Source organism: Dipodomys spectabilis, unplaced genomic scaffold (genome assembly GCF_019054845.1).
Source record: "Dipodomys spectabilis isolate Male_0828 unplaced genomic scaffold, ASM1905484v1 ptg000188l, whole genome shotgun sequence".
Taxonomy (NCBI): domain Eukaryota; kingdom Metazoa; phylum Chordata; class Mammalia; order Rodentia; family Heteromyidae; genus Dipodomys; species Dipodomys spectabilis.
In genome coordinates this window covers 3,337,100-3,357,500 of record NW_024870865.1, presented here as the reverse complement: position 1 = coordinate 3,357,500, position 20,401 = coordinate 3,337,100, and the positions used below count along the sequence as shown (strand labels likewise).

Below are 20,401 nucleotides of genomic sequence, written 5' to 3'. Positions count from 1 at the left end.
CACCATCCACCCACCATCCATCCATTCACCCATCCACCCACCATCCATCCATTCATCTATACCCACCATCCACCTACCCACCATCCATCCACCATCCACCCACCATCTACTCACCCACCTACAATCCACCCATCCCCCCCACTCACCCATCCACCCATCCACCATCCACCCAATCACCCATCCACCATCCACCCAATCATCCATCCACCCATCCACCATCCACCCAATCATCCATCTACCCAATCATCCATCCACTCATCCACCATCCACCATCAACCCATCCACTATCCACTTATTCATCTACCCATCCACTTACCCATCCACCATCTACCCATCCACTCACCCCTGTACCCATCTACCCATCCATCCTGTATTCTTCCATCTATCCATCCATTCAGCGATCCACCCGCCCACCTATCTACCCATTCACCATCCATCTACCATCATCTGTCTACGTATTCACCCAGCGACCCTCAGGTACCCATCCCCCAATCCACCCCCCCCACCCACCTGTCCACTCACCTACCAGTTAATCTATCCACACACCCACCCAATTCGTCCGCTTATCCACCTCTCCATTCACCCACATACCCATCCTTGCTCTCATCCATCCATTCATCATCTCCCCTCCCCCCACCTACCCATGTGCCCATTTTTCTTTCCCATAGTTATGTACCAAAGTTACAAAATATAGAACTTGGGGCTGGGAAGTGGCTCAGTGGTAGAGTGCTTGCCTTGCATGCAGGTGCCTTGCAGCACCACATAAGCAGAAAAAAGCCAGAAGTGGCACTGTGGCTCAAGTGGTAGAGCGCTCGCCTTGAGCTGAAGAGCTGAGGGACAGCGCCCAGGCCCAGAGTTCAAGCCCATGACCGACAAAAAAAAAAAAGCACCCACATTGCAGCTCAGCCATTTAGCCATTTGGGGTGTGTGCTCCAGAGTGGGTGTAGGTATGAGCTCCTGCAGGTTGGTCTGTTTCTTTTTGTGCTGTTCCTGGGACTTGAACTCAAGGCCTAGTCATTGTCCCTGGGCTTTTTACTCAAGATTAGTGCTCTACCACTTGAGCCACAGCTCTACTTCTGCCTTTTTTGTGTGTGGTTAATGAGATTTGAGTCTTATGGACCTTCATGCCTGGGCTGGGTTTGAACCACAATCCTCCGATTCCTGAGTAGTTCCTGGCTTCCACTTCGGATTTTTTTGGTGGTTAATTGGAGATAGGAGTCTCATGGACTTAGGAAAGTCCAGGCTGGCTTTGAACCACGATCTTCAGATCTCAGCCTCCTGAGTAGCTAGGGTTACAGGTGTGAACCATTGGTGCTTGGCAATTTTATTTTTTGGCAGTGAGCAAGACGAACCTAGGGCCCCCAGCCCTGCCATAGCCACCCCATCACCCCCCATCGCCCCCCCCCCCCCCAGCTGCAATTTAAACCCACACAGTCCTGTTCTTTTTTTTTTGTAAGTGTGGGGCTTGAACTCTGGGCCTGGGCGCTGTCCCTCAGCTCTTCAGCTCAAGGCGAGCGCTCTACCACTTGAGCTACAGCGTCACTTTGGTTTTCTAGTGGTTTATTGGAGATAAGAGTCTCACAGTCTTTCCTGCCCGGGCTGGCTTTGAACCGAGATCCCAGCTAGTCCTGTTCTTTTCTTAGAAATTACACTCTTGGTTTGAAAGTGAGTGACATATACGGCGCAGAGTGTAATCTCATCTCTGCCGCCAGATGTTCAAACCCCAGAATACTTGGGGCAGTCTCCCTTCACATCTTGCTTTATTTGTAAACCAAGAACTTCTCAGATCCCAAGGCCTCACAAACCTGCCAGAGCATTAAGCCCGTCCGTTTTCCTCTGCGCAGCCCAGCCATGCCCTGATCCGAGGGCGCCACCTAATGGCCGCATTTCACCAGTGCAGTCCCAGTACATCCTGAAGGACAGCTTCTCCGTCTCCTGTGAGACTGGCTATGAGCTTCTGCAGGTAAGTGGGCTACAAGGCTAAGCACCCCACCACACGTGGGCAAGGGGCGGGTCTCTTCTGTCAGCGCACAGGCAGGAGAAATCAAGGAAATGAGGGTGGCCATGGAGTCTTATTCTTTGCAACCCTGTCTTTATTTTTGGTGATACCTGGGCTAGAACTCAGGACCTTGTGCTTTCTAGGCAGGCACTCTCCCGCTTGAGCCATGCCTCTGGCCCCTTATCCACTGGCTATGTTTGAGGCAAGGTCTGAACTAAATCCTCCTACATGAACGTCCCTTTGCTGTTGGGATTCCAGAGGTCACTGCTGTGCCCAGCTATGGTGCACCTGCGGCTAGGATAAGAGGCGGCCATCTTCCACCCAGCCCTTGATAAGATGGAATCTCATGACCTTTTATGCGCAGGTGGGCTTCAGATCCTGATTTTCTGATTTTCTTCTTCCAAGGAGCTGGATCATAGGCTTTAGCTACCATACCACCCCCCACTCCCCATTCCCCACCCCACCTGTCCTGGGGCTTGAACTCAGGGTCTAAACGCTGTTCTTGAACTTTTTTGCTCCAGGCTAGCACTCAACCAATTGAATCACAGCTCCACTCCTGGCTTTTTGGTGGTTTATTGGAGATAAGAGTTTCATGGACTTTCCTGGACTTTCCTGCCCAGCAATCCTCAGATCTCAGCCTCCTGAGTAGCTAGGATTACAGGTGTGAGCCACTGATGCCTGGGTTAATTTTTTTTTTTTTTGTCTCTCATGGGGCTTGAACTCTGGGCCTGGGCGCTGTCCCTCAGCTCTTCAGCTCAAGGCTAGCGCTCTACCACTTGAGCCACTTCTGGTTTTCTAGTGGTTTAAAGGAGATAAGAGTCTCACGGACTTTCCTGCCCGGGCTGGCTTTGAACCGCGATCCTCAGATCTCAGCCTCCTGAGTAGCTAGGATTGCAGGCGTGAGCCACCAGCGCCCATCCCATGCTTTTTTTTTTTTTTTTTGTGCCAATACTGGGGCTTGAACTCAGGATCTGCACACTGTGTCTAAACATGTTGCTTAAGGCTGGTGCTGTGCCACTTGAACCATAGCTCCCATACCAGCTTTTTGCTGGTTAGTTGGAAATAAGACTCTCACAGACTTTTCTGCTTGTAGTGGCATCAAACCATGATCTTCAGATTTCAGCCTCTTGAGTAGCTAGGATTACTTTTTTTTTTTTAAGCTACTTTTGGAAAACTGCTGATTAAAATGAGCAGCATTTCTGCCCATTTCACACATTGCAATGACTATTTGTAAAATGGCCAAAAGAGCAGAGAGGGAAGTTTGTTACCTGTGCCCTGTGATTGTGCCTGGCATGAAATTCCAGGCCCTCTGGCCACCTGACAGCTTTCCCAGGAAACTCCCCCCCCCCCTACCCCCCCCTACAGTCAGCAGATGGACTGGAAACAGCACAATCTGCAAAGTTATAAATAGTGACCACTGTTAAGGGAGAGGGAGTATAATTTTTAAAAATGCTTAGTATATCGCTTTAGGGCACAGGTAAGACATTAACACCTCCTCTCTATGTTCTTCTAAATTGTCACTGGATCCCAGAGGTAAGAAGTAATAACGGTGAGATGCTGCGGGATCGCTCAGAGTCCTGCCAAGGCCAAAACCACAGGAAACAAAGCAAAGCAACTCTCACCTGGCAAACTTTGGGCCAGGCTCCTTTCTGCAGCTCCTTAGACCTCCTTAGATCTGTTCATGTTTTCATTAGATGGGGAAAAAATCATAGCTGGGTGTTGGCTGCCCACACCTGTAATCCTAGTTACTCAGGAGGCTGAGATATGAGGATTGAGATTCAAAGTCAATCTGGGCAAAAAAGTCTGTGAGAGGGCTGGGAAGGTGGCTCAGTGGTAGAGTGCTTGCCTTGCATGCCTGAGGCCCTGGGTTCGATTCCTCAGCACCACATAAGCAAAAAGAAAAAAAAAAGCCGGAAGTGGTGCTGTGGCTCAAGTGGTAGAGCACTAGCTTTGAGCTGAAGAGCTGAGGGACAGCGCTCAGGCCCAGAGTTCAGGCCCCACAACCGGACCCAAAAAAAAAAAAAAGTCTGTGAGAGGGCTGGGAAGGTGGCTCAGTGGTAAAGCGCTTGCCTTGCATGCATGAGGACCTGGGTTTGATTCCTCAGCACCACATAAGCAAAAAGAAAAAAAAAGCCGGAAGTGGCACTGTGGCTCAAGTGGTAGAGCGCTAGCCTTGAGCTGAAGAGCTGAGGGACAGCACCCAGGCCCAGAGTTCAGGCCCCATCACCAGATTCCCCCCCCCCCCAAAAAAAGAAAAAAAAAAGTCTGTGAGATTCTTTTTGTATGTTTTGTTTTGCCAGTCCTGGGGCTTGAACTCAGGGCCTGAGCGTACTGTCCCTGAGCTGCTTTTGCTCAAGGCTAGCACTCTACCACTTGAGCCACAGTGTCACTTCCAGTTTTCTGTGTATATGGTACTGAGGAATCGAACCCAGAGGAATCGACCACACAGACACCTTTCTCAGCCCTGTGAAATTCTTTTTTTTGTTGTTGTTGGTCGTGGGGCTTGAACTCTGGGCCTGGGTGCCGTCCCTGCGCTCTTCAGCTTAAGGCGAGCGCTCTACTGCTTGAGTCACAGCACTGCTTTTGGTTTTCTAGTGGTTTACTGGAGATAAGTCTCATGGAGTTTCCTGCCTGGGCTGGTTTTGAACCATGATCCTCAGATCTCAGCCTCCTGAGTAGATAGGATTACAGGCGTGAGCCACCAACGCGCGGCCCCTGTGAGATTATCTCCAGCAAAAAGCTAGAAGTAAAAGGGTGGCTCAGGAGGTAGAGCACCAGCCTTGGGTGAAAAAGTCAAGGGAGAGCATGAGGACTTGAGTTCAAGCATCAGTACAGGCACACAATTAAAATAATTAAAGCGATGATGGAGAAAGGGAAAGGGGTAGGAAGACCAAGAATTCCAGACTCTGCCTAGCCCAAGCAAGGCTCTGAGTTCCAGAAATACAGAAGGGGAGAAAAAGGGATGTGGGAGCATTTAGCAGGAACGCTGAGGTCTGACGGCCTCTAGGGTTATAGAGGAAAGCACAGATTTAGCATGTGATTCACACGTCAGTACACCGCGGATGATGAGCCAGGGTGCTGGCGACAGAAGCACTGCTGTGTTTTGCTTTTGTCCTGGAGCGTGAACTAGTGCCTGGCCACCGCCCCTTAGCTTTGCACTCAAGGCCAGCTCTCTGCCTCCTGAGCCACAGCTCTACTTCCAGCTTTTTGATGACGATGTGGAAATAGTCTCATGGGCTTTCCTGCCCAGGCTGGCTTCAAACCATGATGCACAGATCTCAGCCTCCCGAGTAGCTAGGATGACAGGTGTGTCACCAGTGCCTGGCTTCTGCAGAGCTTTTGGTTACAAATGTGTCCCACGAGGAAGCCATGGGCTGGGCCACCAAGAGTAGGTGCCACCCAGCTTCACTGCGCAAGTGTGGTTAGGGGTCAGAGGAAGAACTGGGCGGCTCAGGCTCAGCAAGTGACGGGACAGTGGAAGCAAGAGACTTACTTTCTGAATTCCTCTCTAGGGTTCCTTGCCCCTGAAGTGGTTTGCTGCGGTCTGTCAGAAAGATGGATCTTGGGACCAGCCCATGCCCCAGTGCAGCAGTACGGCTGTGGTGACCATTCCCTCCCGCACTCCTTCCCTCCCTTCTTCCCTCCCACCCTCCTGCCCTCCTTCCCTCCCTCCTTCCCTCCCCTGCGGCCTGTATCCCCTGCTTCCCCCTCCCCACCCTCAAGTAATTCCATTTACAGAGGCTCAAATCCTACATTTGCTTCTCTTCCTCAGATTCCTGGAGAATGTAAACATGCGCCCTGAACATGTTCTTTTCCAGCCAGGCACAGTGGCTCCTGGCTGGGTGTGGTGGCGGGCGCCTGTAGGTCTAGCAAGGGCAAAAGTGTGAGACCCTGCCTGAAACATAATTTAAGCAGAAAGAGCTGTGGCTTAAAAGTACAAAGCCGTTGGCCAGCATATGCAGGGCCCTGAGTTCAAGCCCCAGTACTGCAGGAAAAAAAAAAAAAAGAGGTCTGGGAGTAGCCGGCATCCATCAGAGCCTGGACTCCATGCCCAGCTCAAAGACAGAATTTGAGGTCTCCTCCTTCGTATTCCGTATCCCCCTCGCTGCCAGGACTCCGTTGCCTGCTCTGGGCTTCATCTTCATCTGCTTCCCACCATTTACTCACACCTGCCCTTCCACCTCTGCGCGTGCAACCCCCGTGCAAGCTTTCCAGTTGTTCTTAAAGGTGTTTAAATCTCCATCTGCATCTACATATGCATGTGTTGTTTTTTGTTGTTTAACATCTCACCAATATGACTGCTCAAATTTCTTTTTTTTTTTGTGTCAAGGGTGGGGCTTGAACTCAGAGCCTGGGAGCTGTCTGAGCTTTTTCACTCAAAGCTAGTTAGTTGCTCGACCTACAGCACCACTTCCGGTTTTCTGGTGGTTACGTGGACATGAGTCTCACAGACTTGGATGCCCAGGCTGGCTTTGACCCACGATCTTGGATCTCAGCCTCCTGAGTGGCTAGGATTACAGACATGAGCTACAGGTCCCAGCGTCAGGCTGGCTTTGGACTCAGCTCCACCCGCAGCTTGCTGGGGTGACAGGCTGGCGTCACCCTCCCTGGCACTTTGTTTCAGGAGAGCTCCTGACTTTAGGGGAGGCATGCGCACCCCTTCCCCAGGGAGCGCCCGCAGAGCGTGGTTTTTTTTAGCCATGCTGGAGCCATTCACATTCTAGTTGGGAGCTCTGCACTGCACCCCTCTGGCCCGGTCAGGCCTTCTCAGGGGTAGCCAGCCTTGTGGACACGGGACGCCTCCTTCCCTGTCTCCTTGCAGTTGTAGACTGCGGTCCCCCTGATGATCTACCCAATGGCCGAGTGAACTACATCACAGAGCCTAACGTGACCACTTACAAGGCTGTGGTGCAGTATAGCTGCAGAGAGACCTTCTACACCATGAAGAGCAACCACAGTGAGCCAGGGCTCCGGGCTGGGGCGGGGGTGTTGGGGAGAGAAACCTTGACAAAGGATAGAAAGGCCTTTCTCCCACCCACTAAGTGAATTATTACAGTTCAAGTGAGTTTAATGTCAATTTGTGAGAATCTGAAAACAGATCTTATCTGGTAAATGCCGACTACAAACACACAATATATTCCAAATGGTTTAATTTAACAAGTCAAAACCTTATCATTAAGTACTTGAGATCTTGATACATATTCAAGGTATGCATCTAAAAGGTTTCCACTTTGCTAGTAAACATGGTAATGCAGAGATCTCTTATTTATGAAATCATGTAAAATGGTTATCCAGACACCTCTGTCTCCCCCAGGCTCAGGAATCAACATCTTTCAAGGGTGTTCAAGCGCAACAGCCACCTCCTACTTGTGGCTAAAACAGTTTTGCTTTTGCGATGATTTGCAGGCAAATACGTGTGTGAGGCTGATGGATTCTGGACGAGCTCCAAAGGAGAGAAATCCCTCCCAATCTGTGAGCCCGGTAATGGACCCATTTATCCCCCTCCCCCTCCCAGCTTCCTAATTGGCCAGGGGGGAGGGGGAGGGCTTTCGCTGTGGTAGGCAGAAATGGAACTTGGGTCCTTGGCTCTCAGACTAAGTTATTATTTCCAAATAATAAGTTCTCATTATCCCCTTTGCATATGGAGAGGTTGGAAGGGGCTGAATGCATCAGTCATTTGATTATTTTTGACCTTATAACTAGGCAGGCATAAAAAATTAAATGATTTTTTAAATTATCTCGAGCCATTTATACATTTATAAACATGAGTTCTTCTGTTGAGTTACTTTTCTTCTCTCTAAAAATGCTATTAAAACCAAAAGCTAATAACTTCATTATTTCCCTAAGCAATTGTTTTCAATGATGTCTAGGTTTTTAAACATTAATGCAATTTGCCTTTTAACAGTATTTTTTTAATACCAGAATTGGCTCCAACAATAATAATTGAGAAAGATTTTCTTAAAAAATTGATCGGTAATAATATATTCATTACCCCTGTGTTATTTGGCTTAAATTAGCTTTTGCAAACCTATACTTGGCCAACACAATCGCAGTGTTTGTTAGTTTTAATACCGCCATAGGAAACTTACATGCTTGTTTTTTCTTTACTGGGGCCTGGGCACTGCCCCTGAGCCCTGTGCTGAAGGCTAGCGCTCTTCCACTTGAGCCACGGTGCCACTTGGGCTTTTTCTAAGAGCCTCACAGACCTCAGACCTCGGCCTCCTGAGGCGCTGGGATTACAGGCCAGAGCAGCGCGCTTCGTTACAGAGCAGAATTGCCTGGCTCTACCCAGTGAACGTCAGTGTTCGGATCAATCAGCCAGACCCCGAGTAACTGGGCTAGGTCAATGCTTCCAGAACCCCCCCCCCCCCAGGCGGGCGGAAGTGGGGCCCCGGCAAAGCGGGGGAGGGGAGGGAGGGCTCCTCTCACCGCCCCGCCCTCGCTCGCTCTGTTTCCTCCGCAGTCTGCGGCCTGTCGGCGCGCTCGGGCCACGCTCGCGGAGGCCGCATCTTCGGGGGCCGAGCCGCCGGGCCCGGCGACTTCCCGTGGCAGGTGCTGCTGCAGGGCGAGGGCACGGCGGCGGGCGCGCTGCTGGGCGACCGCTGGGTGCTGACGGCCGCGCACGCCGTGTACGAGCACCGGGACGACGCGTGGGGCCTGGACGTGCGCCTGGGGACGCTGCGGCGGCTGGACCCGCAGGCCGTGCGCGCGCGCGCCCAGGCCGTCTTCATCCACGGCGACTACGCGCACGGCGCGGGCTTCGACCACGACGTCGCGCTCATCAGGCTGGAGGAGCGCGTGGCCCTGGGCCGCGCCGTGGCGCCCATCTGCCTGCCGGGCCGCGCCGCGGGGCCCCCGGCCGGCGCCGTGGGCTCGGTGGCGGGCTGGGGGCTCACGCACCGCGGCTTCCTGGCCCGCAGCCTCATGTACGTGGACGTGCCGGTGGCCGAGCCGCGGGCCTGCGCCGCGGCCTACGAGCAGCAGCCCCGGCCCGAGGCGCGGGTCACCGACAACATGCTCTGCGCGGGCCTGGAGGAGGGCGGCAGGGACAGCTGCCGGGGCGACAGCGGCGGCGCGCTGGCCTTCCTGGACGAGGCGACGCGGCGCTGGTTCGTCGGCGGGATCGTGTCCTGGGGCTCCGTCCAGTGCGGGGAGGCGCGCCAGTACGGGGTGTACACCAAAGTCGCCAACTACGTGTCCTGGATCGAGAGCACCGTGCGCAACAACGCCTAGCCTCCCTGCCGGGGCCAGCCTGGGGGGGCGGAGGGAGGGAGGGGCGGAGGGAGGGAGCGGCCCGCCCCGCCCCGCCCCGCCCCGCCGCCCCGGCCTCGCAAGCGCGCGCGCACGCGGGCAGCACCGCTAGGGAAGACACCCGAACTTCACTTCCACGCGGCGGAATCCCCATCCACCACAGACAGACATGTGAAACGCGGTGCTGCCGCCAAGGCCGCGAGAAAAGCCCCAACACCCAGCGTCCGACCTGCTCGCGCCAACCCAGCATTTCCACCGCCCGCCCCCCCAGGGCGGCATCGACAACCCGAGCTCACTTCCAGACAAGGTCTCAGGTGCGGCGGTGGAGCAAGGCTGAAACCCGGCCCTCTCCTGCAGCTACTCAGGAGGACGGAGCTTCAAAGCCAGCTTGGCACCCGAGTCCACAGGACTCCTCCAAGCGGCGGAGTGCATCCGCGCAGCCCACCCCGGCCATCCTGTCTGCACTCGGCCAGCCAGCACTCTGCCCCAGCCGCACCCCAACCCAGGTTTTACTTCGCGCCTGGTGTCAAGGCCTGGCCTGAATTTGAGCTCAACTTCCCCAGTAGCTTAAGCCACCGGAGTCGGGCTCATTGTTACTCACTAGTCTTAAACCGCTGTAACACTGACCACTCAACGCAGCCAAGGTTTCTTTTTCTCAGGTCGCTACTCTATGTTAGAGACCCACTGAGTCTGGGGCTAATTTCTCTTGGGTATAGGCAGGGCAACTTGGTGGGACTGGCTTTTTAAGCTGGCTTTCCAGCACACTGTCACACAGGAAAAAAAGAAATGGTCGTTTCCCAGTAAGACTCCAGACACTAAACTGTTGGTGGCAACAAAACTTTTTATTCAATGGTGGTTTAAAAGAATTTCGAGAATGAATGCATTTAGAGATGACCAAATAGACTTTTATGCACATTATCATTGCCAAATAGCTGAGATTTTCACTTCTTTTTCCGGGTAGAGTAACTACCCTTTTGTCGGTGTAGTACCGCAGACATGTTAATAAAAGGCGAGTCAACAGCGCAGGCCTCCTACGACCAGGAACTCGCTTTCACAGGTGAAATGAGGGATTAAAACCATGCCATCGACAGGTGCACTTACCCCTGGGCTCCTTGAAGGCGTGCCAGTTTAGTCTTTGGAGGTCCCCGAGTACCATTTTAAGTGTTACCATGTTACTGCTGCTGAGTAACAGTGCAAGTGCTAAAATGCAAAATGCAGATGTACAGGGTTTGGAAATCGTGCAGAAAAAGAAAATTTAAAAACAACTCAAGAGCCTTTTACAGAGGAAACAAAACAATGTGGCAATCACAAGTCTAAAGGATGACTTTATCGATACACCAAGCTTGCAAAATGACAAACCTATTTATCAGAATCTAATTTGGTAAGGACATCAGGTAAAGTAGCAACACAAAAGCTGTCACATTCTTCCAACTAAAAACCAGGCCCCTCAATTCTCAAGGGGTCAGCAGTTACAGAAAAAGTACAAATCCATCTATTATTGCTTTTACAGTCTTAACAGTGCATCACCAGAGTCTAATCTGAGTCCTGCCAGTGAGTTTATCAACAGGAATGACTATATTCCTCCTCAGAGGGTAAAGCCCACTTCACTTAACACTGCACAGACTACCCACCCAACCAGTCTTAAAGCTATCAGGCTTCTTAATGGATTTCAGGCACAAGGTAATTTGTGGTTTCTTCTACGGTTATCCCTATTGCAATTAATTCCACTTTTCAAATCCCAAACAGAAAGGTGCGGATCATTCCTCCTTTCAAGCGTGTGCTTGGCCACAAACAAGCATGGGGACGATCAGTGTTGTTCTGCCCACTCCCCCAACGGTTTTTAGAGGGCTCCATTCCCCAATGGCCATTTTACAGGCCAAGAAAATAGAACATCACCCAAACGCACAGGGGCACCAAGACAAAGCGGAGGGCGCTGCTTACCATTTTAGGTGCGGTCACCCAGACTCATTAAAAACTAGATTAAAAAACAACAATAATAAAAAAAAACCTTTTTCACTTTGGACAATGCAAGAACAAATAGCAATTAAGTCTGGGTATCAGGTGTCAATGCATGACAGGTGATGAATCCATTTGACTTGAGACAACTTTTCAAATAAGTTTATTTGAAGTGAAATAAGCTACTGCCAAGAAACTTTATGAAAGTTCCATCTCAAAAGGGTCAAAAAAGGGGAATTAACTGCTATGAATTCTTTGCATTCAGGGCTGCAAAACAAAGACACATATTATTTAAATCAGTTTTATTTAAGAATTTCCAACATTGACAACTCTTATAAAAAGCATCCAAGCACAGGACACAGAACTGCAGCAAACAGCATTCTTCTGGGGAGCTAACAGACAGAGAACTTGCACCCGCGAGACACCTGGGCTCGCTGGTGAACTCTGCTTCCAAGTACTCCCGCAAAGCACACCACAAGCTCAGTCCATGTTCTCAGCCCACCAGCTTCAGTTCACGTTCCCACACTTGCAGATCGGTAACAGGAGAACACACACCATACAGCATTCACAGCAGTGGACGAGGGGGGAGGGGAGGTACAAGTGTCATTTCACTAACACATTCAGCTAAGAGGGTTATCTAAGAACAAAACTCAAAGTCTTCCCACAGATGTGGATGTCCTTTGAATGCAAAAACATTCGTACGTTATTTGCTAGCAATGCTCTCTGCACACTCTCTCACCAAAGCCCACAGGATCGAGAGACACATCTCGCCAAGTTAAAAAATATCCATTATGCACCACCAAGTCTCTGCACGCGCTCTCCTTTTCTCGCTCATACTAGCCTTTCATGCCTCGGCACCATCATCAATCCCACACAAGGTTTCAAAAGTTCAAACAGCCTTCTGGTTCCATCTCACAGCCTTGCGTTCAGAGCGTTGATACGACTCCATGACATAAAGAGTAGCGGATAAAAATGGGACACCCACCGTCAAGACGCAGCCTGTGCAGTGTGATGGCGAACTCTCGGATGAGAAAGCGCGTGACAGAAGCATTCCTATGGCAGAGTATTTACAGCACTACTTTCAATGAAGTGCTTCTTCCATAAACATTTGAAATGAGATGAACTGCAGAGATTAAATGAAGGCTTCATATTGTACTTTTGCATGTGAGGGGAGACAAGCGTTAAAAACCAAAACCAAAAGAACCAAACACCGTGAGACACCGTCCGTCACCTCCCAGGAGAGGTTCCCAGGGAAAACCCATGTGGTGGGGTTCAAATTAAAACAAGGAGAAAAAGATGCAGTTCTAACCAATGGTTTCCACTTTGAACATGCAAAGAATTCTCTTAACAAGTCCAGGGATAAACGAGTACAGGAGAAACCTTTTGCTATCAATTGTAGTGTTGGTTTACCATTCAGGCAAACAGCAGCTCCCTTTCAGCCACTCACTAGTTCAACCTTTTATGTAACAAAACTTGTAAAATTCCTTTAGCTCTTCCTCTTTTTTGAAAGAAAAATGTCAAAAATACTGCTGAATATACTCCACACTGAACAAACCAATTTGGAAAATCCTTAGTACATACGTATTTTACAATATACTTACCATGAGTTTAGAAAAATTTAAATTCCCACCATTCCATACCAACCAACCAACCAACCAGCCAACCAGCCACCCACAACCCACCACCTACATTCCCCAGCCAGAAGACTTGGAATCCATGCTTGAGCCGAATCCCCCATTGAACCCACTGCCTGAGCCGGCATTCGAGGCTGAGCCCCAACCAATGGCCGCACCAGAATTAGACCCACTGTAAGAGTTATTCCCAGAACCGAAAGCCTGGTTTGGTTCTCTCTGCATGTTTCCCTGGCTTTGGTTATTGCCTGATGGGCCTGACTGGTTCTGCTGACTGGCCAGCATGCCCATCATACCCCAACTGCTCTGCAGGGCTGCTTGGGCAGCAGCCATCATTGCTGGGTTAATGCTGAAAGCACCAAAGTTCATCCCTCCCCCCATATTGCTACCCTGATTATTTCCCAAGCCAGCTCCACCCCCTCTACTGTTACCAAACCCACCCTGATTCCCAAAGCCACCTGGATTACCACCAAATCTTCCACTTCTTTCTAACTGTCTACTGCTATTGTGCTTAGGTTCTGCATTGGAGATATGCACGCTGATGCCTTTAATGATCAGGTCCTCGCCGCAGAGAGACTGGGCCACCTACAAGAGACAGGGATGGAACCACTAAACCTGACCTTCCCCAGCCCAGCAAGAGACCCTAAAATTTAAATTCTACTTATCTAAGCCGGAGGATGTTCATTTCATTCCCCACCCCACCCCCCCAAAAAAAACCTGTTGACTTTTCTAACAATAGTATCTATTTTCGGAAAATAAAGGGTCACATACCTATGGCTAGCTAAACGACATTTCACAGCCAACCTAGGGCCACCCAGCCTAGGATGGCAGCCAGCTGGGACAAACTAGTACCACAATCATTTTGTGGTGCTGAGGACTGAACCCAGGGCCTTGCCCATGTAAATCACATGCTGTGTGGTGAGCCCCCCCCCCCCCCCCCCCCCCGCAAATGACCAAGGAGAAAAATACCTGATCGTCTGCGAATGTAACGAAGGCAAAAGCCCTGAATGGTTTGGGGATAAAGACGTCCACCACCTCTCCGTACTGACAGAAGAACTGCTGCAGCTCCTCAGCTGTCATGTCCTCTGTGCACCGTCCCACAAACACTTTTCTGCTTCTCAAAGGCTCATCTAAGCTTTGCTGGTCAAAATGAATAACAAAAAAAATCAGAGTTACTTTGTGAATGATGTAGAGGGAATCAGGGTAAAAATGCTACAAATCCTAGTAAGGCAAGCCAGGGAATTGTGGCTCATGCCTAAAATCCTAACTCTACTCAGGAGGCTGAGGTCTAAGGGTCACATTTCTGAAGCTAGGGGAAAGTCTGTAAGACTGGCATCACCAAACCCCAGAAATGGAGCTGTGGCTCAAGTGGTAGAGTGCTGTCCTTGAACAAGTTGCTGCTCAGGGACAGGACCCAGGCCCTGAGTTCAAACCTCAGGACTGGCACAAAAAACAAAAAAACAACCATCACCAACTTAAGTCATCTAAAGGAAGCCCCTTTTCCATCTCTTCTATCAGAACCTAGCTATCTTGGAAGCCTTCAGAGGAGACTGGGGATTATGTCAGTTGTGGTCTAGCACTTGAGCCACAGTTCCACCACTGGCTTTTTGAGTGGTTAACTGGAGATAAGTCTCATGGACTTTCTTGCCTGGGCTGGCTTCAACAGCAATCTTCAGATCTCAGTCTCCTGAGTAGGATTACAGGTGTGAGCCACCAGCACCCAACTGGGAATGTTTTAAATTATGAAATTTTAAATTAAATTGGAATTAGGAGAGAAATGTCCTAGCAAAAATGATGTTTCGAAAAAGAAAGTCTTCTTACTTAAACCAAATTAGGTCTGTATAATAAATTAATGTATTTTGTTATCTTTACATTTTAATAAGCAACTGAGAAATCGTTGCTGGGTGCTGGTACCTGTAATCTTAGCTACTCAGGAGGCTCAGATCTGAAGATTGTGGTTCAAAAGCCATCTGGAATAGGAAAATCTAGGAGGCTCTCTATCTCCAATTAACCAGCAAACAAAACAAAACAGAAGTGGAGCTGTGGGCTCAAGTGGTAGTGCTAGCCTTGAATGAAAAAGCTAAGGGACAGCACTCAGTCCCTGAGTTCAAGCCCCAGTATGGGCACCAAAAAAAAAAGAGGAGGAAAAAACCCCAACAGAACACCAAAGTTTTAGTTTGGAAGAGTAAGAAACATTTCAAGCCAACATAAAGATATTCAGTACACATTAAAATCCTAAGGCTTCAACAAAGCAAGAGCTTGAGAACACATCCTGCATAATGCCTCTAAGTTTGTTGGTAACAATTCTCAAAGCAGAGGAGAAAAAGGGCAAAATACCTTGGAGTTGGGGAGTTTACAGTCACACCATCGCCCATCTATCATATGTCGCTGGGACATTACTTTCACTTGTGTTTCATAGTCCGTAAAGCGAACAAAGCCAAATCCTTTTGAATGACCAGTTTTAATGTCTTTCTTGACCTAGAAAAGATGACTGAATTTACTCCAACACACACCCACACCAAGTTCCTTAACATAAAAAGTGGCTGGGGCTGGGAAGGTGGCTCAGTGGTAGAGCGCTTGCCTTGCATGCATGAGGCCCTGGGTTCGATTCCTCAGCACCACATAAACAAAAAGAAAAAAAAGCCAGAAGTGGGGCAGTGTCTCAAGTGGTAGAGCGCTAGCCTTGAGCTGAAGAGCTGAGGGACAGCGCCCAGGCCCAGAGTTCAGCCCCCCCCCAAAAAGCATGGCTCCGCCTGTAGTCCTAACTACTCAGGAGGCTGAAATTTGAGGATCACAGTTCAAAGCCAGTCTGGGCAAGAAAGCCCATGAGACTTTATCTCCAATTAACCACCAGAAAACTGGAAGTGGCACTGTGGCTCAAGTGGTAGAGCACTTACATTGAGCTGAAGAGCTGAGGGACAGTGCCAGGCCCGGAGTTCAGGCCCACGACTGGACCCCCCCCCCCCAAAAAAAAAGAAACACCGATGGAGGTAACTGGAGAACACTCATTGACATCACAGAATTTTAACAGGAGGTTTTAGAGTGCACAAAAGAACTAGATTTGGTTACATATCTTGACTAAATGAATAGGAAAAGGCAGAAAACCTGCCACTAATGAATGAGGAAAGGGGCTAATGCTGCACACTACTTCCCTAAAGCCTTAGGACTTAACAGTATGAAAGGTGATAGCAGTGTACAAGGCCAAGTTTTGTTCAGTGCCCTCTAGGCAGAAACGCTATACAACAAACATTAATTTTCACTTGCTGACCTGAAGGACAGTGCCGCTGTCCTAACAGTAAGCTGGGGCCCACTCACTGGTAGAACAGGGCTGGTAAAGAAAACCAAAGTTCACCTGCACCATGAGAACTTCTCCAAAGGTACTAAAATATTCTTTGAGATCCTGTTCGGTTGTTTCCCACGGGAGGCCCAGTACGATTAGATCTGATGTTTTCTGGACTGCCCTTTTCACCTTCACTGCCGATGAAGCATCTGTCTCATCCATTTTCCTTTTGTTATCTAAACAAAACAAGCAGAAACCTTACTAGGTACAAAGCAATCAGAAGACCCTAGGAGTAAGATGCACAGCCGGGGAGGGGTAGCATTGGCTTTCATGACACAAGGCAGAGGAAGGGGTTGTGAGCTCTGACTGCTGCAGTTCAGTTTTCAACTAGGGGCTCATAAAAATCTCAGTCATAATCAAGCACATGTTGACTCTCAAGAGGTAAATAAAAACAAAACCTACCGCCTTACAACTTTGTAAATTTTAAATAATTGGGGGCTGGGAAGGTGGCTCAGTGGTAGAGCGCTTGCTTTGCATGCTTGAGGCCCTGGGTTCCATTCCTCAGCATCACATAAGCAAAACACGCGCACGCGCACACGCACACACACACACACACACCGGAAGTGGCGTTGTGGCTCAAGTGGTAGAGTGCTAGCCTTGAGCTGAAGAGCTGAGGGACAGTGCCCAAGCCCAGAGTTCAGGCCCCATGACCTGATCAAAATAAATAAATAAATAAATAAGTAAAAAAAATAATTGTTTGGTTATAAGAATTCCTCTTAGAAGTGGAGCTGTGGCTCAAGCAGTAGAGTGCTTGCCTTGAGCTGAAGAGCGCAGGGACAGAGCCCAGGCCCAGAGTTCAAGACCCATGACCAACAAAAACAAAAAACAAAAACAAAACCCACTTAGCTGGGCGCTGGTGGCTCATGCCTGTAATCCTAGCTATTCAGGAGGCTGAGATCTGAGGATCACAGTTCCAGCACGGGCAGGAAAGACCGTGAGACTCCTATCTCCAATAAACCACCAGAAAACTGGAAGTGGCCCTGTGGCTCAAGTGGTAGAGCGCTCGCCTTGAGCTGAAGAGCTGAGGGACAGCGCCGGGGCCCAGAGTTCAAGCCCCACGACTGACAAAAACAAAAAACAAAAAAAAACCCAAACAAACAAAAAAGAATTCCTCCTATATAAAGAAAAGGGATATAATAAAGTTGACATATGTATATATGTATATGTGCATACACAAACTTGTATCTCTACATGTGATTCTACAATTTAAACTTTTTCTACCCCAAACTTGCAACAATGAATACACAATAATGTAGTAAGAGAAAAGCCCAGGGCTGGGAAGGTAGCTCAGTGGTAGAGTGCTTGCCTTGCATACCTGAGTCCCTGGGTTCCATTCCTCAGCACCACAGAAGCAAAAAGAAAAAAGCCGGAAGTGGCGCTGTGTCTCAAGTGGTAGAGCGCTAGCCTTGAGCTGAAGAGCTGAGGGACAGCGCCCAGGCCCAGAGTTTAGGTCCCACGACCGCCCCCCCCCCCAAAAGAAAAAAAGCCCAAACTTGAGAGGGGAGGGCAATGAGGGAAACAAACTAAAAAAAGCCCAAATCAACCTAACCTTAGGTTATTTAGAAGAGAAAGGAAGAGAAACTTAGGTGACATTTTATTTTTCTTTTTTGTTGTCCAAGCTAGTCTCGAACGCAAGCTCCAGTGATTCTCTGGTCTCAGCTCGTCAAGTGCTAGCATTACAGGTCCCACTCACAGCTGGACTTCTGTGTCATAAAGTTACAATAAAAGAAACAGATTCATCAAACTGGCATTCCTTAATACTGCTAAAATGCATCCACTTTCTGAGCACACTTCTTAGAACATCAATGACAGAAAGGAGAGTGAATAAGACCAAAATCTGGAAACTATAATCAGGACTGTACTGATTTAAGATCTGACTGAGCTACTGCAACTGATGTTCATTTCAGGGAGAAAAAAAAGATTGAACAATGGTGTAGGACAAATGATTAAAATACCAGACACTTCATTAGAATCTTACTTACAAAAGTGACAGCATCACGAAGCTTAGGAACTGCCTACACTTTGGCAATGACTGTTTCTGATATCCTTTTTTTTTTTTGGGTCATGGGCCTGAACTCTGGGCCTGGGCGCTGTCCCTCAGCTCTTCAGCTCAGAGGCAGCCCCCCCTACCACTTGAGCCACAGTGCCATTTCTGGCTTTTTCTGTTTATGTAGGTGCTGAGGAATCGAACCCCTCATGCATGCAAGACAAGCACTCTACCACTGAGCCACCTTCCCAGCCCAACTTATCATTTATGTATATAAATGTGTTTTATAGTTTCTAATTTTCATTAGCACTCTTCCAAACCCATCTCTAAAAAAGAAATAGCTGGGCCAGGCGCCGGTGGCTCATGCCTATCCTTGCTATTCAGGAGGCTGAGATTTGAAGATCACAATTCAAAGAAAGCCTGAGCAAGAAAAGTCTGTGCAACTCTTGATCTCCAATTAACTACTGAAAAGCTGGAAGTAAAGCTGTAGCTCAGAAGTTGGTAGACCTCTAATCTTGTGCACAAAAGCTCAAGAACAGCACTGAGGCTGAGTTCAAGCCCCAGGACCAGCACAAAAGAAAAAAAAAGGAAGCGAGAAAAGCATGTGAACTGGCCATGAGCCAGGATTTAGGATGAGACACAAACCCAAACGGGTTAACAAACCTTTTGGATAGTTGACAACATACACCAGATTTCCCCAGCCAGCGTCGGGGGCATGCAGAATCCCCTCCACCAGCCGGACACCTCTCATACACTGAGACACCGGGTTCCTGTAGCGCAGCCCACATGCCCCTGGAAACTGGGCTGTCACCGTGGACAACAGCACGGTCCCGTCATCTTCGGATGGGATTTCAATAGGCTCGTCATTCTCGTCTTCCGTTACCCGGATGTACTCAGACATCTTTCCTTACTTAAGAAGAAAAGAGAGAGAAATGCCCAACAGTTGTGTCACTTACCACCCTCGAGTTGACTTTCCGAAAATTTCTTGCCATTTGGGCTTCTCCTACTTCATTCACGTGCTGCCTGGGACCGGGGAGGAGGGAAGGGCAGCGACGGTATTTTTTAAAACGTCACGCCTCGCTAGTCCATTCATTCTTTCAGAACACCCCTGAGCGCTAACTCTGCGTCCCATCACCAGCGGGTCAAGGAAGCCAGAGAAGAGGAGAAGGTGAACTAATCACGATTCGATTTCTCGGACACCAGGTCTCGCGTAGCCCAGGCTGACCTGGACTCAACCCGGGTGCGGGGACGCGGGCGAGCGCCACCGCGCCCGCTCCAAGTCCCTGCTGTATTCTGGCCGCGTTAGTAAATAAACCTCAGCCGCCAGCCAGGAGAACGCCGGGCGGGCGGGGGGGGGGGGGGGGGGGCTTGTGCGCGTGCGTGGGTCGAAGCCGCCGTCCCTGAGACGCAAGGCTCGAGCCGAGTCTTGAACTGACGGAGGGAGCGGGAGGCTATCCAAGGCGGGGGGCGGAGGGAGGGCAGGCCCGCCCCACTCGGGCGGCAGTGGAGGCTCGGCGGGCCCCTCGGCGCTGGGGGCCGCCACCCCCAGAAGCCCGCGCGCGACGGCCGAGGGAGGCGGCGGCGGCGGCGGGGGGGGCACTAGGCCTCGGCGCGGCCCTCACCGCCCCCCAGTGCGGAGGACCCGAAAACACAGCCCCCGGCCCCACCTCGCCCGGAGGCCGCCGCCCCGCGCCAGGCCCTGTCGGCGCGGCCGCGCGAGCCCGCTCGGGCGGGACGAGGCCCGGCCCGGGGCCGCCGCTCCCCTACCCGGGCGGAGGCCGAGCAGGCCCGAGGCCGCCGCGCCCGCCCCAGGCCGCCCCCCGACGCGGGGGCCCAGGCGCCCGGCCGTCCCTGGAGAGAAGCGTCGCCGACTCACCCGCTAGGCCGCGGCTGGGAAGCGCGACACGGACACGGAGCAGGGAAGGTCCCGACAGCAGCCCGGCCACCGCTTCGTCCCCACAAAATGGCGCTAGGGCCGCCTCCTTCCCCCCTGCCGGCCGTCGTCCGGTCCCACCGGCCCCCCGCTGGCGGGGGGAGGACGCCACGCCGAGACCCCACAGCCCTCGGCCCCGGCGGCTCGACTCCGTGCGCAGAGCCTGGGCCAGGGAAGAGCGTGCGCAGACCGCGAGAGGACCAGCACCTGGGCCTGGAAAAGCAAAGGTTGAAAGACACGGTGGCCGTGGAGGCTCTGGGCTCCCCCTACATCCCGTAGCAGATGGTCTCGTCCGACCAACCGC

General features: G+C 50.7%; 2 protein-coding genes across 5 annotated transcripts in view; one reads left to right on the top strand and one right to left on the bottom strand.

Moving 5' to 3' along the window:
- Positions 1-9,232, top strand: part of Masp2 (MBL associated serine protease 2) — a 14,483-nt gene extending 5,251 nt beyond the window's left edge. The window contains exons 7-11 of the mRNA XM_042695729.1: positions 1,845-1,963; positions 5,512-5,590; positions 6,822-6,956; positions 7,406-7,480; positions 8,463-9,232. Coding sequence (XP_042551663.1) covers positions 1,845-1,963; positions 5,512-5,590; positions 6,822-6,956; positions 7,406-7,480; positions 8,463-9,232 — 1,178 coding nt within the window. The remainder of the gene's footprint in view (positions 1-1,844; positions 1,964-5,511; positions 5,591-6,821; positions 6,957-7,405; positions 7,481-8,462) is intronic.
- An 841-nt stretch (positions 9,233-10,073) lies between these two features.
- Positions 10,074-20,146, bottom strand: LOC122121407 (TAR DNA binding protein). Of its 4 annotated transcripts, XR_006149945.1 has the most exons (8): positions 20,041-20,146; positions 18,828-19,074; positions 16,190-16,353; positions 15,175-15,315; positions 13,807-13,977; positions 13,296-13,422; positions 12,192-12,329; positions 10,074-11,473 (listed from the first exon to the last, which is right to left on the bottom strand). XR_006149945.1 is itself a non-coding variant. In XM_042695620.1 (7 exons), the coding sequence occupies exons 2-7, from the start codon at positions 19,063-19,065 to the stop codon at positions 12,274-12,276; spliced, it is 897 nt and encodes a 298-aa protein (XP_042551554.1). In that variant the 5' UTR covers positions 19,066-19,074; positions 20,041-20,146; the 3' UTR covers positions 11,494-12,273. The 4 variants fall into 4 exon arrangements, 2 of the variants coding, with proteins under 2 accessions (XP_042551553.1, XP_042551554.1); XR_006149944.1 differs by having other exon boundaries at positions 12,192-13,422; XM_042695620.1 differs by lacking the exon at positions 10,074-11,473 and having other exon boundaries at positions 11,494-12,329.
- Between the last annotated feature and the right edge of the window lie 255 nt (positions 20,147-20,401).

Excerpts from the sequence above, each read along its gene's own strand:
- LOC122121407 (XM_042695619.1), bottom strand. The coding sequence starts at position 19,065 with ATGTCTGAGTACATCCGGGTAACGGAAGACGAGAATGACGAGCCTATT. Across the intron at positions 15,316-16,189 it reads GAGAAGTTCTCATGGTGCAG|GTCAAGAAAGACATTAAAAC; the intron begins GTGAACTTTGGT and ends CATCTTTTCTAG. Across the intron at positions 13,978-15,174 it reads GTAAACTCCCCAACTCCAAG|CAAAGCTTAGATGAGCCTTT; the intron begins GTATTTTGCCCT and ends CATTTTGACCAG.